Source organism: Erithacus rubecula (assembly GCF_903797595.1).
Source record: "Erithacus rubecula genome assembly, chromosome: 25".
In the NCBI taxonomy this organism is placed as follows: Eukaryota; Metazoa; Chordata; class Aves; order Passeriformes; family Muscicapidae; genus Erithacus; species Erithacus rubecula.
In genome coordinates, this window is record NC_136677.1 from 2,083,142 (window position 1) to 2,111,022 (window position 27,881).

At 51.7% G+C, this 27,881-nt stretch overlaps 1 protein-coding gene across 1 annotated transcript in view; it reads right to left on the reverse strand.

Annotated features, from left to right (window-relative positions):
• Window positions 1-584: 584 nt before the first annotated feature.
• The window catches only part of LOC306812364 (nectin-1-like), a 54,807-nt gene continuing 27,510 nt past the window's right edge, over window positions 585-27,881 (reverse strand). The window contains exons 2-6 of the mRNA XM_079326911.1: window positions 15,421-15,771; window positions 14,448-14,750; window positions 13,801-13,918; window positions 11,407-11,558; window positions 585-4,236 (exon numbers count right to left, since the gene is read on the reverse strand). Coding sequence (XP_079183037.1) covers window positions 3,695-4,236; window positions 11,407-11,558; window positions 13,801-13,918; window positions 14,448-14,750; window positions 15,421-15,771 — 1,466 coding nt within the window. The 3' untranslated portion in view covers window positions 585-3,694. The remainder of the gene's footprint in view (window positions 4,237-11,406; window positions 11,559-13,800; window positions 13,919-14,447; window positions 14,751-15,420; window positions 15,772-27,881) is intronic.

Below are 27,881 nucleotides of genomic sequence, written 5' to 3' on the forward strand. Positions count from 1 at the left end.
GTGAAATGGGACAATTCCTGGAGAGCAGCAGCTCCCTAGCACCGGTGTGGAGGGGACAAGGACCAGGAGCAGCTTCCCTGTCCCAAATGGAAAATCCCACTCGGTCCCACAGGGGCATTTCCCACCTCCTTAGCACCTCTGATGAAAGGGGGGGGGTGGAGAAGAAGGGGATTTTTCACAGGAGGCAGCCCGAGGGTCCCAGAGAGATGAGCCAGCCCTGAGCCCATGTGTGGCACTCCAGCCTGACAGAACTGCAGGAAATTGGGCACAAAGGGACAAGTGACACAATCACCAGAGCCAAGAACTGCCCAGGCTGGCCCTGCTGCACAATCCCAGCACATTCCCTCCCTGCAGAATCCCCCAGGAGCAGGATGCTCGTGGTTCTTCACTTTGGCCTCTCTCCTGAGCTCAGCCCTGCACTCAGCTAGGAACAGGTATCACTTTCTGCTTGATGATGTTGGAAAAACATCTAATTCCCTTCAAGGGCCCCCTCAGAGCAATTCAACCCAGAGAAGGCAGTGATGCTATTACTGGACCAAAACAGCTCTCAGATGAAGCATCAATCTGATTTTCTTCCCCCACACTTCTTTTTTCTTCCACCTTGCTAAGGATTAATGGCTAATCACTTGGCTAATTACCACCCCAAGAGTCCCATGGCCATCTAGCTGACCTTGCAAGGGACAGCAAGAAGCAAATGACAGCACAGAGGGGGCATTTCTCCGTGGCTGTGGTGATATTTGCACCAGGGGAGCAATGCTGAAGAGCTCAAGGATGAGAGAAAAGCAGCACTGAACCTTGAACTCGCAGGGTGCCTCGCTGCTGTGCCAGGCAAAGCTGTCTAAGGATCTTCCACTCCAGGTTCTGGATGAAAAATGATCATTTGACCCCTTTTCTGAACCACTCTGAGGAGGTAAGTGGCTGAGCTAAGTCCTGCATTTGGGCTGGTGGAAAAAGGGCAGGAAGGGAATTATGCACAGGAATTGGAAATTCCACATTGCTCCACTCTCTCCTTTCCTCTCCCTGGGTCCCACTGGGTTTTTGAGTGTGTGAACGGGCAATAAATAAGCCAAGAAGGCTACAGCTCCAAAAATGACACCTTCAAAGGTAAACTAATAACTCCCCAAGCAGATTTCTCAGGGTTGCTTTGGTCACCCCTGAATTTGGGAATACCCATACAGCCCTCCCAAACCCTCTGCCCCAATTGCCAGGCTTTGCACTTTTGTTCTTTAGGACACAGAGCTGTGGGGTGAGTGTGGTGGGAATTTTCCAGACCTGAGGCCTCTGCCTGAATGTGAGGAATTGCTGCTGGGCCCTGCAGATTTTTCTAAAAAATTGTTTTCCTCCAAAGCCACCTCCTGTGCTGGGGGAAATCTGCAGGGCAGAGCTGTGCCACTGATCTCACTCAGTGCCCAGAGCTTGGTGTTGGGGGCACTGTCACCATCCTGTTCTGAGCCTGGCTGTGGCATTCAGATCTAAAGGATTACTCACTGGAGAGATGGAATTTGTTGGGAATTCTCCCTGCACCACACACTGATCCAGATTCCAGGCTCTCCCTTTGGGGCAGTCAAAGCCCTGTGTGTGCTGCTCTGCCAAGGCACTGGAGGGAAGCCATTCCCACCCCTAATCATCAGTAATCAGAGATTTGCAGAGATGCTAAAAGGTTTTATTTCCTTTATTGGGGCTTTCTTGCTATCAGGGTGCTGCTGGTGTCATGGAGGGGACCTGGGACAGCTCAGGCTGAGGGATCCCGAGGGAATCTCTGCCTGCCCTGGCTCTGGGAGGACACAGAGCAGCCTTCCTGTGGCATGTGGCTGTCATGCCAGAAGCCAGGAAGCCTGAGGGGCTGGCAGGAACAGCAGAGAGATTACAGCCCTACAATTGGATTGCCCACTGCCCTACCCCACTAATGCAATCAGAGCACTGGGATGGCTCGGGCTGAGCTCCCTGTGGTCTGCACTGAGCACCTCACAGGAAAGGAAAGATTTGGAGGCTGCCTGGACCAGAGATCTGACCTTGACTCATCTGTGTGGCTCTGCCTCTTCACCCTCCTCCCTTTCTGCAGCTGTGGAACAAAACCCAGCGGGTAAGGCAGGAGGAGAATTAGTCCTGCTATTTTTAGATGTGCATGATAATACAGCTCAGAAAACTGGGGATTTCTTTTCAAACAAAAGATTTATTTATACATCAAATTAAAAAAAAATATATATATAACCCACAAGAAGAAAAATAAGCCCCAACCCAGTGAATCTAATTTGGAGATGGTCGGTGTGAGACAGAGGGCCCTGAAGTCTGGAATCCCATTTATTCACAGAGCAGAGATAGCAGCAATGCAAACCTCCCCAGCACAACAGCTCAAGGCGAGGAGGGTGAGATCAATACCCCAGGCTCAATCCCTCCTACCCTGTCTGCCAGGCCTGTGCTCAGGAGAGGGATGTGATATTGGAAAAGTGGCAATCAATGCCAGCTACGTGGTGCAGCCACGGGCTGGGGTTGTTGCTAGGAGAGAGAGAGAAAGAGAGAGACAGAAGCACCCCCGTGCTCTGAAAAAATAAAAAAATAAAGTGTAAACACATGACAATTAAGTCTTAGTGGTATAATAAAATAAAACTCAGGGGTTGGCCCTGCCCTGCCTGGGCGTGCAGAGCAGAGCTGAAGGCAGTGAATGTGTGGAAGCAAAGTGTCCTCAGTTGGTCCCTTCCCCAGTGGATGTGCCCCAGTGAACTCTGTGGCTGGTACCAGTGACAACAACAGCAACAAGAACAAAAAGAGCCAGCCTTTCTCTGAGCCATCACGGGGGGAAAAGTGTCAGCAATAAATACTCCTTTTCTTTTCTTTTAGAAGAACACTCAAACAAAGACAGAAAAATGAAAAGCCAGGCAATAATAAATTGTAGGAGGAAAATGGCAGTTTTGTTTCCCTGCTCTGCTATCAGCCCCTGCACCTGGGGTTTGGTCTAGGGTTATTTTTCCCCCCTTTCTCCTCATTTTCCTTTTATTCAGTCATTATAAAACTGGGTGTGGTTCTCTCCAGGTGTGCAGCAGGCAATGGGAATGTCACCCAGACCCCACCAAAAAAATAATAATAAAAAAAAAAAAGAAAACAATTAGGGGGAAAAAAAACCCCAAAATCCATTTCACCTGATAATGGCACCTTATGTTTCCATTGCCATAAAACTCTCCTGGCCTCCGTCCTACGGACAGCCCACCTGCCCCCCTCCCAAGGTTAAAAAACAAACAAAGAAGACAACATACAAACAAATTTCCAGTGTTTCAGGGGGGTGGGAGGAGGGAAGGGCACTCTGAGACATGAAGACACAAACAGAGTGTAATATACAGGCTGGGCAACAGTCGTTAAAGCAAAGAGTAACACCTAAGCCACCGACCAATACAAACACCACAGAAGGGGACGAAAGTCGAAGAGAGAAATTAAAAAGCCAAACCAAAACCGAGAGAAAATAATTACCCGACCTCCCACCCTCCCACACTTTGCCCCCCCACCCCCCAAAAAAAAAAAAATCATTAAGCAAAGCTGCCCTCCCTCCCTGCTCGCCGCTGCTGGGAGCATCCAAAAAAGTCTGTGCAGGGCAGCGGGGCGTGCGTGGGGGTGCTGGAGGGATGCAGGGGAGGGAGGGCATCGCTCGTGAGCGCGTGTGAGCGTTTCGTGAGTGCGAGTGCAGCACAGGGGGGGCGTGGAGCTACACGTACCACTCCTTTTTGGAAATAAAAGAGCCGTCGTTCTGCGACACCATGTTGTCGGCCAGGTCGAGCTGCTCGGGGTCGTACTGGAAGCCGAGTGTCCTCTCGTCGTAGGGCTCGGGGTGGGCCTCGCCCTCGTCCACGGTGAAGTACGGCCTCTTGGCGTCCTCCTCGTAGGTTTTGGGGCCGCCCAGCTTGCGCTCGCCGCCCGCATCCTCGTCCTCGTCCTCGTAGGTGCTGCCGCCCAAGGGGCCCGGCTTCTTCTCGTCGTCCGAGTCGTCGGGGTACTGCAGGTTCTGTGCCATGGGGGGGTGGTGCTGGGGGATGCCAGCCTTGCTGTAGCCGTTGCCGTACACGTGCTTCTTTGTGCTGTAGTCCCCCTTGAAGGTGTGCCGCCGGCGCCGGAGCACCACAAAGAGCACCACGGCCACCAGCAGGACCAGCGAGACGCCTCCCACTACGCCCCCAATCACCGGTGTGGGGATGTTCGGCTGCACCATGGATTTGTGATCATCGATTGGAGACGGGGTGTAGGGAAATTCTGGGTAGGAAAAGACAGATGGAAGGGGGAACAGTGTCAAACCATGCGGAAACGCGCCCTCCCTCCACGCTCTCATTGCCAGGTCGGGGTGGGGGGTGAGGGGGTGGGAAGATGAGGGTAAGGAACAGGGAAGGGAAAGACTGGGGAAAGGGGAAGAGGGGCGTCCTCACGGGGGTCAGCTGTGCCTCAGCAAGGGGAAGGTGCCGTGCCAAGCTGGCCAAGCCTCATGCAGGAGCCCAGCAGGCTGGAAGCAGTGATTTCCCCTCCCCAGCCCTCCAGGTGTGCTCAGATCCCACCAGCCCCATGGCTTGAGTCCAAACGCGCTCGGTTTTACCAGAGAACAGAATTCCAGTTTCCCAGAGAGTGCTCCTGACAGGGAATGAGACCCAAACCCACCTGAGCTGCTCAGAGGTGCCACGCTGGACCCAGCAGCTCTGCATCCCTCTCCTCACGTCCCAGCCCGCAGCAGAACCAGCACTTTGTGATCCCCCACACACCCACAGGAGCCCTGTGGCTGCTCAGGGCTGCTCAGAGCCCTGCTGGCTCCTGACCCCCTGTGCTGACCCTGCAGCACAAGGACACAGCCCTCCCACTGCTCCTTCCCAGCACAGTGCCACTCCTCCTGCTAATCTTGCTCTTACAGTTACCCTGACCTATTTAAAAAATAAAATAAATAAAAAACACTCAGAAAGAGGCAGAGGAAAGAAATGAGAAAGCAGCTCTCTTCTCTTTCATGCAGTTCAACACCTACACTTTGACACAGATAAAGTTTGAGCCAGGACTTCAATCAACCTTCCTGGGCACAGTTACAGCCCCTGGCTGAGCTCAGAGCCTGTTGAACACCCGTGTCCATGAGGAATTAAACACCACGTGGTTGTCTCAGCCCTTCACCTGCCTCCTCATTTAGGCAGCAGGTGCCTGGTTAATGCCCTGTGGCAGCTTTGTCTTTGCACATCAGACCTCTCCCAGTGTTGTCTGCCAACCCTGGATCCTCCTGGCCTTCCCTTTTTCCCCAGCAGCCAAGGAGAGCTGCAGACCCAGCAGCAAACTCAGCATGGGGAAAGAGGGGCTCAAAGGCAGCAGGTTCCAAAGAGATGTGAGGCAGGGACTGTGCCCACCCCATTTCATGTCCCTGCTGGCACAGCTTAGCCCAGCCACTGGGGGAGAGGGGGGAAAAGAGCTTCCCCCAAGTGAAGGCACAGCAACAGCTGCAGCTTTTGGACAAGGGCACTGAATTCGAGCAATTGCTGGCCTGAGCCATAAATGCTTGGGGTTTTTTTGTGCCTGGGAGATGATTAATTCCTGCCTTTCCTGAGACATCAACCCAACAACAGAGTCTTGGTTTCTGCAGACTTGCCTGGACTGAAGCCTCCTAAGGCTGAACCCACACAGAGAGCAGCCCAGTGGGCAGAGTGGGCTGGGGGACAGATGGAGGGTCCCTGCTGCAGCCAGAATGAGCAGCAAGATGTTGTGCAGGCAGGAGCCAGCATTTTCCCCCAAAAACAGCCTCAGAGAAGCAGCAAGAGCATGTCTTGCAGCTCAGGGAGCCAGGCTGGGTTGTGGAAAGCCAAAGCCACATGTTGCATCAAGAGAAGGTTTGTCCCAGCCAGCTGGGTGATGCAGAACCTCTCTGCAGGGACACCAGGGACTGTCACATCCATCCCCTGTTGTCCTGCCTGCTGAGGGCTCTGGATGGTGGCACAGCCCTGTGGGTGGCACTGCTGTGACCCTCTCCTGCTGTCACTGGTGTTGCCAGCAAGGGCTGTGCCCTGTGACAAGGTGCCTCAGCTCTGGCAGGTGGTGAGCAGGGACCAGAGTGTCACCTGTCCCCTCATCCAGCTCCATTAACCATCTGCCAATCCCACCAAGGGGACCCAGCCCTCTGCCCACCCCGAAACAGAGCAGCACCAAGGGGAGAGGGGGAAGTGTGGGAACAGGATCCCCTTTTCTTGTGTCCGAGGGGGGCGTGAAATTTCTGGGAACGGGTGCGATGCCTGAGCGTGCTCGGGGGCCCCATGTGAAAAATCCATTAGGAAGAGTCTGGAGAGAATTAAAGCTGCTGTGAAAAGCAGCCTGGAGAAACAGGAGACAGCGGAGCCGAGGGAGGGGGAACAAGCCAGGCTTTAATGCCAGCATGAAAAGCCTCCCCCCCTGCCACCCCCCAGCCCTTATAAAAAGAGGGAGTGCTGTGTGAATAGGAATTAAAGCAGCAACACTATCTGCCCGTGCCCGGCTCTGCCAGCTGTTGCATTCAGCCCAGCTTCCTGTCCCTGTGCCAGCAGCCAGACCTCTGGGACAGCAGCTGGGAGAGCAGGGGACAGGAGGTGACCCCGGGCTCAGCCTGGCACCTGGCCCAGCCCACAGGCTCTCTTTGATCCCTTTGCAATGCTCCATGCATCTCCTGCCCTCCTAGTGAGGCCACAAGCTTCCCCAAACCTTCATCACAAGAGTGGCTTCAAAAGCACAGGTTTTTTATAAAAAATCACATCTTTTTCTTAATGGCTGTTTTTCAATAAAAATGAGGTGCATGCAAATCATCCCACCTGTCCATCAATCCTTTATCTGCTGCTTTTTTGAACCTGCTGGCCAATTTGAGTGCTATGTGACAGAAGGAGCTGAAATTATCCCTGTGAGAAAGCTCCTGGAGATGGCTGCAGTGGGATCCTTGGCAGAGGTGGGAGCTAAACCTCATTAGACATCAGAGAACCCAGAGGGACAGGAGGCTGGTCCCAGGGGCAGGAAGGGCCCAGATCAGAAAAAGGGTATTTTTAGACACCCAGTAATTCTTCTGTGATATGCAGATCCACGGGAAATCAGCTTTCAAAAGCTCTTCTGCTCATCTGCTGGGATATTTTAAAAGACTGCTTCCTGTGGACATGTTTTTCCTTTAAGTCCCTTTGCCATCTTTTTGCCCTCAATCCTAAGGATGAAGGGAAAAGCCAGCACCAGCCCAAATTCTCCCTGTAGCCACAGGCACTGAAGAAAATGTCAAACTCCATGAGTTGTTGGACACGTGTCAGCCCAAGCTCTTCCAGAGGAAAACTCTGGATTTCCTTCTTGGAAAACCAAACATCCACACACTGTGAACAGCAGCTCCAGGGAGGAACAGGAACCTGAATTCCAACGTATTCATGGGGCTTCCCAGTTCCCAGATGGCCTCAGCAAATACAGAAATGACCCTGCAGAGTTTGTTTAGGAGCCAGATTGCTGATGGCAAACTCTCCCTGCCGGAACAGTCCACGCCAAATTATCTCAGGACTTTACTCCTGTGTTAAGTTATGTACACGAGGGAAGATAAGGAGAAACCTGGGGACAAAGCTGCAATTTGAGAAGCCCAGAGCACTGCTGACCTTCTCCCTCCCCCCCTGCACCTCTGCATGTCCATCTCCAGCTTTCCAAGGGCTCCTGCTTTCCTCTCCCTCCCAGGGGTTCCTGCAGGCTGGAAAAACCACTGGCAACTAATCCAGAAGTTCAGCAGCTGCCCCTGGCGTTTCAGAGTGTGACAGCTTTCAGGCCAGATGCCAAACGTGTCTTAGGTTTTAATCTCTCTCTCAGGTCACCTATCCCCTGTCAATCACGCCCTGCTCCCGCGGGGGATGCTGGCACAGATGCCACCAGACAGGATGCACGGCCACTCTGGGAGATTAGCATCAGCCAGACCCCCCCTCGGGGCTTGCTTCTCTTTGGCCCTGCATCCTCCCACCTAAATCTGCCTTTGGGAGCACCTGCTGCAGGGTTTGGGATTTAGGGCTTCCCAGGAAGGGCTTTCCCAGCTCGGTGGCAGCAGCTCCCACTGTTTGCAGTGACCTTGATGGGACGAGAGTGTTGCTGGTGTGTAAATAACTCCCTGCTGGAAGCCAAATGAGCAGGGGGGGTCAGAAACCCCTGCCAGCTTCTCCTCCCCCCCAGCCTGTAGCAGATCCAAGGCCAGGGCTGCAAAGCTGCTGGCACAGGCTCTTCCTGCTCCCCCAGCTCTGTGAGTCTCCTTCAAAGGACCATTTGCCATTTTTTTCCCTTTCTCCTTGTGCTTCCTCTGGCTGGAAGCAGTGCACAAGTGGGTGAATGTCTCCTGCACAGGGCCAGGGCATGTCCATGCTCTGCTGCACCCAGAAAAGCCCATGGTCATGAATCCATGGACATTCCCAGGTGTAAATGATTCATTCCTGCCCTGTGCTGCAGGGCATCCCATGCAGGTTTGGGGAAACCATTCCCACAGCCAGGATGAAAATGGGATCACACCTGTGAATGTCCATGGGCAGGATAAAAATGGGATCACACCTGTGAATATCCATGGCCAGGATGAAGACTGGGATCACACCAGTGAACATCCATGGCCAGGATGAAGACTAGGATCACACCAGTGAACATCCATGGCCAGGATGAAGACTAGGATCACACCAGTGAGTGTCCATGGCCAGTTCTCTGTGCAGGACCACCCCACACGTGCAGCCCACAAGCACAGCCTTCCATTCTGTCACCCACCCACCCGTAATAAATAGTTACATGTCACACTACATGGCTTGCCTGCGACTGACAAAGGTCCTGCAAGGCAGGAGAAGCTATTATGGGAACAGATTGCTGGAATAAAATATTAAATTTCCACTTATCAATCTCTTTAATGCGCCATAACTCTCATAGAAGCATTCAGCCTTCTCCCTCTGAACAAATTGCCCTCCCCATCAGGAGGCTGAATCAGCCCTGCACTCTTCCTCTCTGGGGCCTGGAGGGAAGATTTTGGGTGGCAAAAGGGGGGAGAACAGGGAGACAGAAGGGGGAAAAGCTGCTGCAGGGTTTTCTCTGCATCAGCCTTCTGTGTTGTGTTTTTTTTTTTTTTTTCTCCCAAGGCTGGCTGCTCACTAGATTGAACTCCATTTATTGCATGCAGCTCTTGAAAGAGGTTTCGTGGTCCACTGACAATCCCTAAATTGCCTGCAAGACCCAAACAAATGTACCTGTAATAGCTGAGTGAGGAGGGCTGAGCCCTCCCCAGCACTGGCCTAATCGCTCCTTGGGGAGAGCTGGATAAACATATTCAGATCCTATGAATTATTAAAGGATTTTTTTCTTTATAATGTGGTGCTGGCCTGGCCTGTGGGGTTGGCTGTTAATCCCTCCTAGCAGGGCAGCTGTGGGTGTGCCCTTCATTCTCTCCCATTTAACCCCAACCCCACAGCCAGGACCTTTGGGAACCAGCTGAGGTTCCAGGCAGGCAGACACAACCCCAAGCCCAGAAATCCTGCCACGTCCTCTGCCAGGAAGAGAGACAATTCCAATCCCAAATTCCAAATCCCAAATCCCAGAGGGTTCTCCCTGCACAGCCCTGCTCTCCAGAAGAGCCTGTGCAGGTGAGCTGGTGCAGCACCTGTGGTGCTCAGACACCTCAAAAATGGGCAGGAAACATGAAGAGGTGTCCTGACACCTCCAATGGTGTGGGGTGGCTGGACAGGCAGAATGACAGCAAGAAATGGGCTCAGAGGCTGTGGGGGATGGAAAGTGAGAGCCTGTTAATCTCAAAGTCTTCAGTCCCTCTCCCACCTCATTGTCTGTGTCTGAGGGCTGAGCTGGAGGTTTTTAAGCTCTGCTCACTGTTTGGAATGGATTTCTGTTGCCAAAGGGAGTCAGCTCAGTTTGTACCAGGCACTGCCCCAGGAACACTGAGGTGACAGCTCCCCTGGAACGGCCAGAGCTGATTTTGGCCATGACCTTGCCCTGGTTTTGGGTGGTTGGGCAGGGCTGGGCACAAAGGGCTTTGTTCTTCCAGTGCCTTTTCCTGGCAGAAGAAACAACCCCCAGAGAAATGCAGGAGCTCAGCAGGCAGGGATCCAGGACAGGAGGTGTGAATGAAAGGACTGCTCCAGTGATAATGATCATAAATAAATACCGGGTAATTAGCATCTCATTAGCACATCCCATCCAGTGACCTCCAAGCACTTGGGTAGAGGAAGATTAGCCTGGTTTGCCCATGTTACAGAGAGGGGAGCTGAGGTGCTGAGGGTGCCAAACACTGAGTTATTGCTAATTTTAGCTGTCCCAGACTCGGCTCTGTGTTTGCTCAGCATTTTCCACCAGAGAAAGCTGGGGGAGGGGGCTGGAGTTCCTTCACTCAGGTCAGACAAGGACTGGGGTGGCAGGAGAGGCTCTGCCTGCCTTGGGCAGGACAGAGGGAGAGGTGACAGCCCTGGGAGCCTGTCCTGTGCTCCCCAAGCCCCTCATCCACCTCACTGCCCATCCTGTCCGGGGTCTCTGCAGCCCAGAGCTCACTGAGGTGTGGCTGTGCTCTACATCACTGTTCCCAGAGGCACTTCCAGCCCTCCTGAGACCCCCCCAGTCACTGACCCCCTTTACCCAAATCGCTCCTTTCACCCCAAAGGAATGGGATAAATCTCCCTTTCCTGCTCTCAAAGCACCCACAGCCACTTTTCCCCTTTGGTGTCTCACAATGTCACTCTGATTTCAGAAATCAGGCCATTGCCATATGTTATTTCTTCTCTTGAAGCTATTTCTTGACATGATTTTCTGTCCCTGACACTACCTAAGCTTGCCCACATCTTTCCCTCCCTCCTGTGCTTTGCAGGCCATCAGATTCCTTCTGTGTGACATCACAGCATCCCTTCCCCCTGCGTCCTGGGATGTCATCCCTTCCTGGAGCCCAGACAAAGCTCCCCAAGCACTCACAGGAATCCTTGGCAGGCAGGTGAGCGAGTTCACAGAGCTCAAATGAAGAATCCTGAGAATTGCCCAACACCAGAAGCACCAAACACCATCCTGAACAAGTGATTCATCCATCTCCTGCCTTTGTGGCAGTCCACATCCTCATCCTGCCCCAGCAGAGGGGCAGGGCAGTTTTGCCCTTGCTAGCAACGTGAGAAATCCCCCATTGCAGGATCTAGTGCTTATAAAGTTCTGTCTTTGCTGTTAACACAACCATCTCTCTGAATCCAAAGCAGAAGACAAGGAGGGAACAAACTGAATTGGTGTAAGAAAGGAAAAGACCACGAGAGGAAAGGAGGCACAGAAAAATCCAAAGCCAACCAGTACAACACCAAAACAAAGCCAAGAACTCTGCCCCATTGGCACCATGAGATTCCCAGCCCTGAAAGGTGATTGAGATGTCACTGCTCACACCTTTGCCTCCCTCCCCCTTCCTCCAGGTTCCAGGTGCTGTCCTACCTGTGACATTGACCTCCACCAGGCCCGAGCGTGTCCCGATGGCGTTGGTGGCCTCGCAGACGTAGGTGCCAGCCAGGCTGTAGGACACGGGCCCTTTGAAGTAGATGGTGTTGTTCTGGATCTCCACACTCCCTGGCAGGGTCCCGTTTGGCCTGGGGGGGACAGAGGCAGTGGCTGAGCCCAGAGGTGACACTGGTGTCACCAACATTCTGGGCTGTGCTTGCCCGTGGGTGCTTGTTGGGAACGAGGAAATAGAAAAACCTTATAAATGTGAGTGCTTAGTGAAAGGTTTTGAAACCATAAGTGAAATAGAAATTATAGCAATTTTCAACTGTGGGGCTGAGAGCAACCATGTGAAAGTTTGAGGCCTCTTCCTTTGCTTAGATAATGCCAAATGCCAAAGATACCCAAGAGCCAGCAGACATCGTGTTCCAAGGTTTAGAGATAAGGTTTAGAGATAAGAAAGCCATAAAACATGGCAATAGAGTGATTCCTATAGGTTGCATGCAAATATTAGGAAATTAGTATTTTGTAGTAGATTGGTTAATGGAAATTAGAATATTCAGCATAGAAGAATATTTATTGTATTGTAAACAGGAAATCACTCTCTTATTCTCTCTATTCCTCTCTCTTATTCTCTCTCCCTCTCATACTTCTCTCTCTGTCCTGCTCTGAGTTGTGCTGGCAGCTCTTAGCAGGACCTTTATACCCATGCCCTAACAATAAATTACAAACTTCAAGAAAATAGAGAGCTCCTGAGTCTGTCCTGATGACCATCCCCCTGGCAAAAACTCCCACAGGTGCTGGCTGGGAAATCCTCATTAATTTGTGTCTCCCATTAAAGGGACACAACCTGACCCTGTTCTACCCCAATTTCCTGCCCATTCAACTCTCCTGATCACCCAGTGTTAATTTCAGCTCGAATTCAAGGACAGAAGTGTTTAGAACAGTCAGGTAAGTGTAAAACTGCAAAAGTAAACCCAGAGATACAGAAAATAAATGAACAAAGGCAGATGAAATAAATAAATAAATAAATAAAAGCCCCTGTGTGTTAGGAAAAGACACACATGGCCTGGTTATTCTTAATTACTGAAGCAAAGTAAAGTAATTACTTCTCTTAGGCAATTAAAAATTACTCAAGTAATTCGTTCCCCTCCTCCCAACCCAAATGTGCACATATTGTCAGCAATTTGTGAGAAACAAAAGGGAATAACGGGGGTATAATTAGGACTGTAAAGAAGTGCCTAGATGGATGTATTTTACATGGCTGCATATACACACATGTACAGAAAGCAGAGTTTTTCCAGTTGCATCAAGAAAATGATCCCAAAGTTGATGGAAAAACACCTTAACTGTGGCCCTATAGACCCTGAACCTACAAAAATGAAAGGGTGCTGTGGGATCTGACAGCTCCCCTAACTGCTGCTCATCCCCACCCAAATGGGAGGAGAGGAAAAGCACTGCTGGCTTTTCCATTCCAAAAAAGCAGCAGCCCCCAGGAAGGGGAGGAGGCACAGAAAGAGCCTCAAGTGGCATCTCTTGTGCTTGGGTGCATTTCTGCCTCTGAGCCTTCCTGGAAATGTTGTGAGGAACCTTCAGAGTTTAAGTCAGACTGGCAGAACCAACAGATGGAGAGAGCTGGGGATGGAGAAATAGGAAAAAAGGCAAGAAAAACAATCCTCTTCAGACTTCCACTTTGAGCAGTTTGATCTGGGAAGTGGAATGAGAGAGAATGTGCTCCTTGCAAAGCCATATTGAGAGCCTCTCTCCTGATGACAAATGCCAGCTGAAAAGAAGAAAGGATCCATTTGATCTTCCTCTTTTAAAGCTACATGAGTGCTTACAGAGAAGAAAGAGCAGCAGAGAACCACATCAGGTTGTATCAATTCCCACCTGACTGCCCAGACACCCCTCACTCACTTTTCAAGTCCCTTTTCCAAAAGCTGGAAACCTGAGGACAAGGAATTGTTGCTGTTTAATGTCAGCCACGTGGGAGGCTGCTGGAGCTGATTCCAGGGTAAGGTTGTTCACACACAGACAAATTTTGTGTTATTTGTGCCCCTTCAAAGCAGGGAAATCCTGGGTTCTTTCCCAGCTCTGCTACTGAGGCACTTGGTGGTGCTGGGCACATGAATCACCTTGTCACATCCCAGCTGCCTCACATCACCAGGGCAGAATATTATCCCAGAGAGGTGAGAACAGTTTTTCCTGGATATTGAAGCTGTGCTGTGCTGGCAGCCACCTCCACCACAGGCACAGGTTTTACCTTGGAGTGACACTAATGGGACTGGGCCCTGAGTGACCAGAGGGTGAGCGAGGTGTCTGCAGGGATTCCCTGTCCCTGTGGGGAGGTGACATTTGCTGCTGGCAGCAGGGGACTCTGGGGACACTTACAGCTTCCACTCGTAGGTGTGAGCTGGGGGGTTGGCATCAGATTTGCAGATCAGCTTCACATCCTTGCGGTTCAGGTACCAGTTGCCATCAAAGCCCTCGATGGTGACTTCTGGCTCATCTGCAGGGTGGGGGCAAAGGGAGGAGAGCAGGAGGGGAGAAGAAGAGAGGGAAGAGTTGTAGGAAAGGGGAGGAAATGAAATGGGAAGAGATGAGGGAGCAGAAGTGGGAGAAGGAAAAAGATTGCAAGGAGGTAATGGGACAAGGAATGTGGAAAAGGAAAAGGGAGGGAATGAAATAGGAAGAGATGAGGGGGCAGGAGTAGGAAAAGGAGATTAAAAGGAGAGGAAAGAGTTATGGGAACAGGGATAAAATGAAATAGAGAGAGATGATGGGGCAGGAATGGGAGAAGGAGAGAGAACACAAAGAGGGAAAGATGATGGGACAAGAAATGTGAGGGAGTGCAAAAGAGAGAGAGAAGGGGAGCAAAAGGGACATGGCAGGGGCAGAGAAAGCAGGCAAGAAAAAGAGAAACGCCACGATTACTCCAAAGGATCCTTTCCGCTTTCACTCTCCAAACCAAGCCCAACCCCTCTCCCCACAAACCCCCTTTTCCCAGAGCGTCTCCCCAGCTGTGGGCAGCCCCTTACACTGCACGTTGAGGGTGATGCTGTCGGTGAACCTCTCCAGCTGGTAGTTGACCACGCAGGCGAGCGGCTGGCGGTGCGCCTCACGGCTGGGCACCAGCCGGTAGCGGCTGATCACCGTCACCGTCCCGTTGCTGTGCCGGATCTCCTGGAATTCCGCCTCCCCCTTCAGCTTGGTGTCCCAGCTGACGCTGCTGGGGGGTTTCCCGTTGGAGGAGGTGCAGGTGGCCACCAGGATCTTTTCTGTCCTGCCGGATTTGGCGATGAGCGGCCTCTTGGTGCCCTCCATCCAGTTCGTGGGCTTGGCTGCAGGGGAAGGGGAAGAGGAGGAGGAAAGGGTGCAAAGGGATGGTTAGGAAAGCAGTGCTGCTCTGTTTGCTGCTGTGACAGAGCTTGTGGTGAGTCCAGAGCTGTGCAAATTGTCAGCACTAATTCCCATGTACTGGTTGCTTTATGGCAGTGCCTGTGCACCTTGCACCATCTACCTGCATCATTTATGGGGAAACAATGGTGGGGGTGCCCTAAATGCACAGATACATGGAAAGTCAATCCTTTCCTCCCAGAGGTTTTCATCTCTTTGTTAGAAAGGAACTGAAATTGGAGACAAAATGACTCATGCAGACTTTGGGTGGGGTCTGTTCACTCACAGCCCAGAGCTCCAGGGACAAGCTCTGCTTGAGTTTAGGCTCAATCTGTTGTTTTTTCTTCCTTGACAGCCCCCAGCTCATTAAAACTCCCCACTCCCACAGAGACCTGGTCACTGTTACTGCACCTGCATGAGGAGTGTAGGTGGAGGGAAAAGGGGAACTGAGACCTGCAAAGAAGAAAAGGTGAGACAGCTCAGCTGTCTCAGAACCACCTGCTCTGTGCTCCCTGCTCTTCACCTCTTCCCTGTCAATTAAAAATCCATCCCAGCCACGACTGACACCCCAAATTCGCCCAGATGTGACTGGAGGTTCACCCTGCAGAGCCTTACCCAGCACGGTGAGGTTCAGCTGCCCTTCCCTGTTGCCGGTTGGGAAAGTGGCAAACTCACAGATGTAAACACCCTCATCCTCCAGCTCCAGCCGGGACAGCTGGATGGTGCCATCCTTGAAGGAAGGGTTCCGGAAAATCACCCTCTCCTTGTAGGGGGACAGGATGGACACGCCCATGGCGGGGTTGTAGATGGCCACATTCTGCTTGGTGCCGTTGGTGGCTTTCTGCCACGTCACCTGCGTGATCTTCACGTTGGGCAGCGGGTTGGTGAAGCTGCAGTGCAGCACCACGTCCGTGCCGATGAACCCCGAGACGGAGTCATTGACCAAGACAGTCTGAGCTTGCAGCCCTGCAATGCAAAAACAGCATGTGAGTGTTTGGGTGCTTCCCAGAAGCAGTGTGGTTATTGGGCATCAGGATGAGGAGTTCCTCTGTTTGTTCCTCTTATTGTTTCTTATTGGCATGGCTGATAAAAGAACAATTTGTGGCTACAGGCACCATCTGCAGCAACCTGCAGCTTCATTCTTGGTCAAAAACATTGTTCTCCCACTGTGAGCAGCCCAGTTTAGGGCTCATCATCATCATCACCCAAAGGCACAAGGATAGATTAATAACACCTTCCTCCCACAGTGAGCAGCCCAGCTTAGGGCTCATCATCATCATCACCCAAAGGCACAAGGATAGATTAATAACACCTTCCTCCCACAGTGAGTAGACCAGCTTAGGGCTCATCATCATCATCATCATCATCATCATCATCATCATCATCATCATCATCATCATAATCCAAAGGCTCAAGGATGGATCAATAACACCTTAATCCCACCATGACCAGCCCAACCTAAGGCTCATTATCATCATCACCCAAAGGCACAAAGATGGATCAATAACACCTTCCTCCCACAGTGAGCAGCCCAGTTTAGGGCTCACTTCATCATCATCATCACCCAAAGGCACCAGGCTGGATCACAAACACCTTCACCCTTTTGTCTTCAGCTCCGGGTGACACTGAATCAGTTCTGGTAAATATGCAGGGCATGTGTGTCTGCAGGCATGTGAAAGCCCTGATGTTTATCAGCACAGCACATCCCAACATATGCTAACACACACTCAGACATCCATTTAATCCCATTGGAGCTGCAGCAGTAATTACAGGAGCTGCAAAGACTCAGCCCTTATTTCACAGCAGCAACAATTCCCATGTGAAAACAGCTTTATGGCACTGCCCTACACCTTGTACGATCTCCCTGTATCATCCAGATAATTTCTGTGTATTTTTATAACCTCAGATGTGGCTGAATTTAGGAGCCTTCCACCTTGGTTCTGTGGAAGGTGCCCATGAAAAGTGGGAGCTGCAGTTCATGACAGCTCTTCTGTCTCGGTTGATTCCTCCCCTGACAGATGGAGAAAAACATCTCCCACCAGACTGACCCTGAAATTCATCTTTGCTGCCACTGTGTCTTTTCCTAATCTGTGTGTTTAGAGATAATACCCTGGTAATTACACAGCCAGTATTTGTATGATAAATACAATAGAGAGGCAAGGTGGTAAGAACCAGAAAAGCGGGTTCTGCTCACTGCTTCTGGGAGAATCTGCAATTGGATGGATTCTGGGAGTTGGGAGGAAAAGAAAGAAAGGGATAATAAAAAAAAAGAAAGATGTACAGAGGGTGAGGAACATGAAAGAGTGATGGAACAGAGAGAGGGGCTGAGGAAAGAAAAATGCAGAGCAAGAGAAACAAGACAGCACCTCCTAACACAAATGTCACCCTACTCTGTTCCTCCAGGGATGAATGGCTCCCTGTCCAAGGCTAAAATGAGCTCCTCAGTGCTGGTCCCTGTGGCAGATGTGCCCTGGGACTTCTCCAAGAGTCTCCTTCCTGCAGTTCCACACACACACACAAGTGCAGGCAGACAAAACTCTCCTCCACCCACCCACACTCCACATTGCCCCCTCACTCCTGCTGTTCCCAGCCTTATCCCAATCCCCACATCTCATCCACGCCTCTCCTTTCTCCCTTCTCCTTCCTGTGACCCTGAGGACAAGCCCCAACAGCCCAGCCCGGCCACGAGACGCCACCAGCTGACCACAGCCATCAGCAGTTCCGACCGAAACTCGGCCTCCAGAGCTTTGTGTCAACTTGCCCCCTGCTCCCCGAGCCAAGCCCCACACCCCAGCACTGCAGCTGGATGCTCAGGAATGTTTCCCAGAGCTTCTTACGGCCACAGCAAAGCGTTGGTGCCCTCATGTGCCTGCACACACGAAGCCACTGCATCCTCTGGGGCTGGCAGGGTGCACCCTTCCCCTCCCAGCACAGCCAGGGACAATTTCCCCATGGCTTTCCCTCCAAAGCAGAGGGTAGGGATGTCCCCACTCTGGGAAAGTCACATCTGGGCCATGCTTCCCCTCTGGAGAAGGATGTCCCAGCAGCAGGACACAGTGCCACCAGTGCCCACAGCATCCTCCTGACAAAAGGAGGGCACAGGCTGGGTTTAGATGAGGCCAGGCCGGGATCTGAGGGGAGGGTTGGTGGCCAGGGGAGGGGGAGATGTCTCCAGCCTGCTGTGCAGCATATGCTGCTCCTTCCAGCCCGGAGGTGAGCGAGCATTGCCCACACCCGCCGAGGTGAGGAGCAGCTTTGCTGAGCAGTCTGGCTCAGGAGGCTCCAGAGCCTCCTAGAACGTGTGGCAGCTTGCTGGGGAGCTCTCAAATCACATAGCCAGGGCCTTGGGAACGGCCCTGCCTGGGTGGGTGTGCTCAGCACTCCCTCCTTCTCCCAGGGCTGGGGGAGCCATCAGTGCCTCTTGCACCAAGGGCTGTTCCCCCAGCAGCCCTGCCTGGGCTGGGGCGCTGGCACAGCTGGCTCTGCTCCCCACAACCCCCCTGACCCCCCCATGCCACCCCTCTGAACCCTTTCCACACCCCAACAAGCAGCCCCAAAGTCACATCTCTGCAGCTCCTCGTGGCAGCAGAGGAGCCAAACTGCAGAGAGGAGAGGGTGGGATCCACCAGCCTCTCCCCAGAGTCACCCCTGCAGCTGGAAGCCCCTCGTGGCACTGGAGGAGCACTGCCAGGCCAAGATGTGCCCCTCAAATGAAGATAAAGTCAATCAACCCACAGCCATTCCAGCAGGGATTTTGATGGATGGCACAGGGGAGGTCAGCCCAGTCCCTCACTCCATCCATCATTACTCTGCCCTTCCTTTCTGCTGTGATTTCCTTGCAGATTAATGAACTGACCCTTTTAAAAATCAAGTTATATATCTTGACCTTGAGCAGCAGCAACAATTCCCAGTTCTACCCTCCCCCTGCCATGGGATCCATGCCTCAATACAGGCTGGGCTTGGATATAAACTGGAGAAAAAGTGGGTTTTGGAGCTGATAAACCTTATCCTGACCCTGGAATTGTCCTGCAGAACCCAGGTGTAAAGAGCCAGACTTCTGGCCAGGAAAAAGCTGGTGCCAGTTGAGTGAGGACAGCGTGCCAACAGCCAAATGCTGCCAAAGCTGGGATTCAGGCCCTTACATGCAGCAGCTTTGACAAAAACACATTCCAAACTTTCTCGAGGCTCCAGGGGAAAAGGGAAAACAAAAAAACAACACCCGGCAGAAGAAATAACAAAACAAAACAAACAAAAAAACACCCTGAAAAACCCCAAACACAGCACGGAAATTGCGTTTCCTTTCCAGGTGACTGAACAACTCTTTTGCAAGACAGGAAAAACTCTTTCTGTTCCACTCCTCCAAGCTTTAAACCAGGCAAATAACACACCCAATTCTGCTCCAGGAGCACCCAGACCTCAATGCAGTGATGAGGAAGGGGGACAGATGGAGGAAAGGGGTTTGGGAAGTTGTTGGATCAGCTTCTCATCCTAAATCAGAAGCCAGAGGGCAAAGCTGGCTGTGCCAGGCTCGGGGAGCTCCTGTTTGCAAGGTGACTGAGCTGGGCTGGCGAGCCTTCCCTCGCCCCGTTACACACTCAATAATTCATCAGGGCAAATGCATAGATAATTGATGGCAATGAGCACGCACGGCCGGCAGAGGAGGAGAAAATAAAATCACTAATCAGCCTCTGGAGAGGTTTGAACATATTCAGCTGGATGTGAAGTGCTGGGATTCGCCTCGTTTCCCCTTCGCTGAACGATCGTGTGGTTGGTAGGGCAGGGAAAAAGCTTGGGATGGATCCTGCTGTTTTCACACCCCACATCTCCCAGTGCCCACCAATCCATGCTGACACCTCCCAGCACTCCAGCAAGGATTAGCTGGATGGGTTGCAGCTTGCCCATTTGTGTTTTATTCATTAGTTTAGTGGTGTTATTTTTTTTTTGTCAGGGACTAGAAAGGGCCCAGCCGTGCGCCAAAGACGTGTTGGTGCCAAGAGCTCGTTAGTGCAGGGCTGGGAGATGCTGCTCCTCCACCTTGGCCTCTGAAGTGGTTTGTGTCCATGCCTTTCCCCACGATCCCAGGTCCAGATATTCACCTGGCCTCGGGGGCTCCTGCACAGCTCAGAGTGCCCTGGGGGGAGGGAGGAAGGGCTGCACTCCCTGGGTGTCAGGGGACAGAGAACAAGTGGCAGGTGCTGGCTCTTGGAGCTGAGAACCTTTTCTCCCAAAAGCCCAGGAGGTGCTGTTCCCACACTTGCAAATCAGGTTCTTGCTCCCCCATATAGAAAGCTCTGGAAATGATCTCCAGGCTCTGGGTGAGCTCTGTCACAACCTCACTCAATGGCTCTTTGTTAAGAGCCATGTGAACTGCACTCTGCTTTGCACAACCTTGCCTCTGCTGAGCCTCTCACCGGTGTCTCTCCCTCCTGCTCCCTGATACTCATCTCCCCCCAAGGGCACTGAAACAGCCCTTGGCAGGAGTGTGATGAGCCACCCTTTGGTGTGGCAATATCATGACTGATGCAGATGTCACAGGGATCGCTCCTGACAGCCTTAGTCACAGCAGCTGGGATCTTACAGAAGGACAGATCAGTGCACCACACTTCAACCTGCACAAACTCCCACAAAAAAGCACCTGATTTTGTGACAGCACCGTGGCCGTGGGCAGTGATGTCCCATCCATGTATCTCTCACAGACACTGCAAATTTTCCATGAAGGAAAAATGGAATGGAACAGGAGCCCAAAACCTTCCACTCGGTGGCACTTAAAAATTTCTCTCCTGGTGTTTCTGAACTCATCTTTCCAAAGGAAAACAAGGTCTGAAATACAACTCCTGTGGGGCAGAGCCTCCAACAGCCCAAAGGAACATCCCAGGTGTGTGTGGCAGGGTGGGAAACACAGGAAAGAAGATCCTAAATCCCAGCAGGGGAATTTCAGGTGGCAAGAAGCAAAGGTGTGAGGTGGAGCTTGGCCAAGAGGTTGGGGTTAGTACCTCTGCTCTTGCCAGGGAGGCTTTGCATTGATTGCCAGGCATTTAAATCAGGATTCTGCTGCTCTTCCAAGAGCACAGGGCCTGCCTGGCCCTGCTGGGAGCCCCTTGCAATGAAGGAGTGGGCTCCAGTGAGTCAGTGGGCTCCAGTGAGTCACCCCCAGGCCCTTCCTGTGGCAGCAGGCTTTCACTGGAGGTCTCTCTGTCATCCACTGATTCACTCCTGCAGAGCCCGAGCACCACAGGGATTGTAAAACTTGAGTTTCCAACACAAGGGGAGGGGGAGCCTTGGAAGGGAGATGAGAGAGATGTGGCAAGATTATAGCTCCAGGTGACATGGCTGCACATGAAAGGCCTGAGATAACACTGGGGTGGGGTGGGGGCACCCCAAGAGAGAAACTGCACGCCCAGGCATCCCTTCCCCCTTCCAGTGGGAGCTGGGAGAGATTTATGGGAGCTGTCGGGAAATGGCAGCGCTGTACAATGGCCCGCCTGGCCCTCAGCCAGAAAAATCCTCCTCCAACAAGAAAGGACTGGGCTGGGCTTTGGCTTGCAAATGGGAAACACGGGGCCCTCTCCTCGAGGTCACTGGTTCAGACCCAGATCCAGCCCATGGCAGCAGAGCAGAGATGATTTTATCCCAGTCAATGGCTTGTATTGAGTGAGGTCTCCATCCCTGGCTGCCTTTGGGGTAAAGCCTCTCCTGCCTGTGCAGGGTTTCCTCTTTGGATAAATGGAGCACAGAGCAGCCTCAGGAGCCCCTTGAATGAAAGCTCTTCCCCAAAGGGCCTGATCCATCCATGCTCCAGTCATTCCCTGTTACACTTTGGGAAATCTGGTCACTGTGCTGGGACTCACACAAGGCCTCAAGCAAGAGCAAAGCCATGCTTATCCCAGTGCTCCTCACAGAAAGAAATGAAAGAAATGAAGCCAAGATTGAAGAGGCAGAGATGACCACCAGGCCAGACCATGAGTTTGCAAACATCCCCATCTGCATGCAGGCAGGAAAAGGGCTGCAGACAGAGGAGTGGGATGGGAACAGCAGCCTGCCTCTGTTCCCAGCTCTCCCTCCCTGCCCTTCCTTCCCTGCCTTTCTCACAGCTGCTTTGCTTCACCCCCCAAGTCACGGGGAGGGGAACATGCCCCATGGCAAAAGCAGGGAGGCTGGCAGAGCAGAAAGAGCTGACACAGCACTGGGAAAGGCCTCCCTGCAATAAAGCTCAGCTTGCAAAGCCCGTGCTCAGCAACAAAGCACAAAGGCTCCGCTCCCGTCCCGGCGCACGCAGCCGGTGCTGGCACCCACTGCAGCTCCCACACACCTGGGCACACACCTGGCTGCTGTGCCCTGCCTGCTGAGCCCCACTGCTGCCCACCTGGCCTGTTTTGCCCTCTCCTTTGGGCTGGATGTGACTCCGGCTCATTCCTCAGCTCATTTCCCACTGTGTGTCCTTGCTCCCGGTTTCACAACTCCAATTTCCACCTCCCATCTCCTTCTCTCCCCACTGCCCATCTCCAGGATTGCCTCTCCAGCTGGTCAATGCTTGTGCCTTGCTTTGATTTGCCCTCCTTCCATTGTAGCCTTAAAAATCTTCCTATTCATCCCCCTTGTGTCTCTCCACCTCAGCCCACTCGCTTGCCTCTTCTCATCCCCAGCCACTATTCCACCAGTGGATATATCCAGGGTGACAATTCTGGAAAAGCAGGCAGCTGGCCAGGCAAGGACAAAGAACCAAAAATCCAAGACTATTCTCTCTGGAATCATCTCATTGCCTGCCAGCAAGGGAAAAACCAAGGTCTTTTTGCTTACCAATTCTCACCTGCAAGCAAAAGAAAGGGGACCACAAGCAGAGCCAATGCTTATTTGGTGGTTGGGTGGGGAAGAAAAGCTGGAAAATCAAGTGTGGAGGAAGGTAAAGAAGCTGGAGCTTTGAGAAGAGGAAAGCTAATTAAGCTGAGACTGTCCTGAGACCTTATCTCGATGGGCTGAGTCCCCAAATGCACACGAGTGTTTGCTCTGCTCTGCCTCTTTCTTGGACTTCCTTGTTGCTTTGGGTGTTGTTCAAGGAGTTCTGGTCCATCTCCTCACTACTGGAGATGCTAAGGAGAAGGGATTTCATGAGGAACTGTGAAGAAGGGATCAAGACAGCAACCCATGTAGAGCCTCATTTCCGAAGCCAGACAACTTGAGGCTGAGAGAGATTCAATAAAAAAAACAAAAATAAACTTGATGGCATAGAGAAATGAGAGAAGATCAGATCTTTCCTTCCCTCGCTGGTCTGTGGGCTCGGAGCTGGAGCAGGGAATGACTCACTCGCCTCCACAATGGGAACGGGACAAAGCCGAAACTCTGCTGACTCAGGCGTGACTCCAGAGCCAGGGTTAATAACTGGCAGCCTCCCCTGGCTGGCCCCAGCAGCCAATTCCCTCTGTCCCCACTCAAACCAAGCCTCTTTCATCAGCATAGATGCCCGGTCACAGGAAATTATCAAAGATCCAAACGCTGGTGCTCAGCCCGAAACGTGGTGAAAAAAGCATCCCTGCCAAACCACGCTGGTGCTGGCCAGCCCTGTAATTTTCATGGAGAAGATCAAAACTCTGACTTTCCTATAGCTGAAATGCATGTTTAACAGTAGCAGCTTTCTGCCTGTGGTTTTGCTTTCCTCCCATTATCTCTCAGGATATAACATATTGCTGATATCTCACTATCTCCCCAAAGTTAAAAAGAAATGTTTCCTCCTCTTGTGAGCGGGAATGCCACGCTCTGTTCTTCTGCAATTTGTTTCAAAAGATGGAAACAAGGTTTTTTTGGTAACCAGGAGAATGTGATATATGTTCTGGTGGCTGACAAGTAGGGAAAAGCTTTGCAAACAAGGCAAATGCAAACATGGCACCAACAGATGCAATGGACAGACACCCTTCGCTGGCTCCCTGCCTGTGATTTCTCTTTTAATGTGTTTTTATCTTGCCCTAGAGATATCTCTGCAGGGAAGTGGGAAAGGCTCAGACCTCCCAACTTTCTCTGGGTTGTTTAAGGATTCCTGCCCGTGAAAGAACAGCGAGTACAAATAACCCCAAATTCAGTGCTCTGCTTGATTTCCAGCCTGCTGCTGCTCAGCTTTCTTATCATAAGCCACTGTGTGAGGAATTTCTACAAATTTCACTTCTTCCCGGGTTTAAGAACTCCACAGAGCAGAGGCAGGCACAGCTCCAGTCCTACCTGGGCCCCATCTGCAAGAATCACTCTGCATATTTATGGAAAAAGCTTTGCATCTTCAAAAGGTTTTTCAAACAGCAACTAATTAATCCTCCAACACCCTGAGAGGCAGGAAAGCTTTATTACCCCTGTTTCAGGGGTGGGGAAATCAGAGGTGCTGAATGACAAAGAGATGTGCCCAAGGCCACCCAGGCAACCTCACCTGGTTAGAGGCGGGGATGTGAGGATGGTGGCACTTCTCACCTGAGGATGAAGGGATGGAGGCATTTGTGGGGAGCCCCACAGCCCCACCCACCCCTCATGCAAATGGCAAAGTCACCCTCATTTCCATGGCTGAGGAAACCGAGGGAGATGAAGTGGAAAATCCATTTAATAGGCAGAGCATGGAAAATGAAACATTTCCCAGTCAAGATCTCCACTAAAGGCTCCCAAAATGTTATTTCTGACCATGAGATAACTGCTTGCAGCCAAATCTCCTGAGATTTTGTACTAAAGACATGACAGAAGTTAGGAGAGGTTGGGGGTGAGTGTCCCATTCACCCAAAATCCAGCCCCACATTTCTGAAATATTCCACATACTCAAAAAGAATGGGGTTAGATTAGAATTTAGGAAGAAATTCTTTACTCAAGAAGCTGTGGGTGCTCCATCCCTGGAAGTGACCAAGGATGGGTTGGACAGGGCTTGGAGGACCTGGGATCATGAAAAGTGTCCCTGGCCATGGCAGGGGGGTGAAATGGGATAATTCTGTGCCCCCCGTGCTGGGTGGAGATGCAGCTCTCCCATCCATTAAGGTCCCAACCTCCTCCAGGATGTCTGGGAATGATTGCTGGGCTTAGAGGGGCCTGCAAGAGCCAGGGCTGTAAACAAGTGACAAGACCACCCATCAAAGGCAGGCTGAGCATGGCAAGGGGGGAGGAAAGCAGGGAGGGAGGGTCAGAGACCTCCCAGCACGGGTCACCCTCCCTGCCCCATCCTCTGGGGTGCCTGGGCTTTGCTTTCCTGGGAGACCAGCACAGGCACAGCCACTCTTCCCTGAGAAAGGGGCTCACAGAGCACGAGGCCAGAGGAGCAGGGAATTCTGCAGAAAAAAAAAAAAAAAAGAACAACAAAAAAAAAAAAGAATATTTTTCCTGCAGAGAAGAATTCACAAACTCCCTTGGACACCTCTCAGTGGGAGCATTACTCCTTCTGCTGAGTTAATGGGGAGTCAGACTCAAAATTTGTATCTGTTCAGTGGTTGCAATGCAATGAGGGACACAGAACTTCCAGGAAGAGAAGTTAAGGATTTCTCCATTCCTGATTATCCCATCCTCCAACAAGGTGTCTTTGTGCTTCCAGGTAGCCCCAGGGAGGAGCTGGGTTGTGCTGGGACACTTAGAGGGAATTTGGTGACAAATGTCCCTCAGGAAGGGGAGTGACAGCAGTGCTGAGTGCCACCAGTGCTGAGTGACACCAGTTCTGAGTGCCACCAGTGCCCAGGGACAAAGCTGTCCCTTCAAACCCTCTGCACTGAGCTGCTTTTGGAGCCCTCTCTCACTTTTATCCCACATCTGCCCAAGCAGGAAGGTTGGGATCCCAACAGCTCTGACCCTGTGGCAGGCTGGAATCCCACATTTGCTCTAAAAAATGTTCCTCAGGTCTTGATTCACAAGAGACAAGCCAGGACCAAAAAGCCATCAGCTCCCTGTGGAGCTGCATGAGCAGGATGGAGCAAACCAAGAGCCAACACCCCACTCCCAGCCTCCTGCTGGGATCCTCAGGGTTAAACAGCCCAGTTGGCTTTAATTGACAGATTTCATTGACTTTCATGGTGATTTCATTGACTTTTGTTCAACTCCATCAGCAGCAGGCTCCCTGTTTCCTTCTCAGGGAGCAGCAAGCCACGTGCAGAAGGATGTGGATGCCAGATGGATTTTCCTGTGCCACTGGGGAGAGCTCCAGGGAGTCATCCTGCTCTTCCAAAGACCAGGAGGTCAACTGCTCTCAGGGGACTCCTGTGTGCTTTGTCCCAGCTCAAACTGGAGGCTGCCACAAAAATGGAAAGCATGCTATGAAAAAATAACCAGAGCTGGTGGAAAATTTTCCAGCACAGCATATTTTTCTGATGGAAAGTGTCACTTAGTCCAAGCCAAAACCATCTTCTGGAATGTGCTGATTTTGGCAAAACTCGATTAAAAAAAAAAAAAAAAAAAAAAAAAAAAAAAGCCCTTTTGATAAGTTTGAAATGTTTTTTTTCCTTGTGGACTCTCATTTCTTTTAAATGGCATTATGGTAAAACACTGACCAGGAGTGCAGCCAGGGTGGGAGGCTTTGCTTCCCATGGAATGGGGACAGCTTGGATGAAGCCAGGCCAAAGTTTTCTTTTGAAATTTCCTTTCTGTGGAAATTTTCAAATGACAGCCTCAAAGCAGAAGAACTCCCTCTGAAACGCCCAGCACCCCCACTCTGCCAGCCCATCCTGCCTTAGTCATCCCCAGAGTGACCTTTGAATCAAATCACCTCCCTGAGCCTCTCCCACCTTCACTTACAGCCCACTCCAGCCTCTGATCCATCTGCATTCATCCTCTGCTGGGTCTCATCCCACCCTGTCCCTGGGTCAGGAATGTTTCTGGGGGCTTGGGCCAGCCCTCCAAGCTGTGTGAGCCCCTCTCCAGCACCTCTCCCTCTGGATTCCCTGTCGATTCCTCCTTCCTGACAGACGGATTTGCTCCCACCCTGCACCTGCCTGCTGTGCCCACCTCCTCCTCCTCCGTCTGCTGCTTGTGCCTTGCCACTCTCTAACAACTCCAGGGGAGGCTGGCTGAGAGAACTGCTGTTCCTTTCAGATTTGGGGGCAAAAAAGAGAGAGAGAGAACACAGACTATTACATTTTTTTTAGCAGACATGACAATATGGGCACAGTGCATATTTTAAGACAAATTTTACCCCAAAAATGTCAGCCAGCTCTCCTGGTGGGAGGAAGAATGAAGGAATGAAAGGGTCCTCCAGGTCTGCAGCAGAACTTTTATCTTGGGAAAGCTGGAAACTCCTGAGCACCTTCCCCAACACAGCAAGTTGATTGCCTGTTGCCTCCCCCAAGGGCTGGAGCGAGGATGGATGCTCCAAAATATCCCATTTCCCACAGAAGCAGCTCTGTCCTGCATCAGGGGGGTGCCCAGGATGGGGAAATGCCTCTGCAGACAAAACACTGGAGGCTTTGCCCAGAGATGTTCTGGACTCTCCATCCCTGGAAGTGTCCAAGGTGAGGTTGGGATTTAGGGTGCTGTCCCTGCCCATGGCAGGATGTGGAATTAAATGGTTTTTGAGGTCCCTTCCAACCCAAAGCAGCTGTGACTCCATGCCTTGACCTCCCATGCCAGGAGCATCACCCAGGTGAGGAGGAACTGTGCAGAAAGAGACAAAAACTTCTCCAGACAAGGAAAGGACCAGCCTGGCTGTGGCTGCCCTTGGGGCTCCACCACCTCTGGATGTGGCAGCTGGGCTGGGGCTGCACAGCAGCTCAAATGTCACTTGTTCACCATCCCTGCTTGAGCTAAGAACTGCTCAGAACCATCTTCACTTGTTGCTTAGGGACCAGAGTGACAGAGAGAACACAGCTGGATGCTTGGCTACCTCAGGAGATGGATGAGAGGTTATAAATAGCTAATGGCAAGAGGAAAGAGAACAAAAAGTCCCATTTCCAATTTGGTAAAAAACTGACCAGAATAGTAGTGGAGGAAGACTTCCAGAAATAAGCACATGGATATTAAATGAATGGAAAATGAATTAGAAGACAGGGAAAAGAGACTAAAAGGATATTCTGAACCTGTTGGAAGAATAATTGTCCCATCCTGGAAAAAGTTTATGTCCCCTGTGTGCCACAAATCATTAT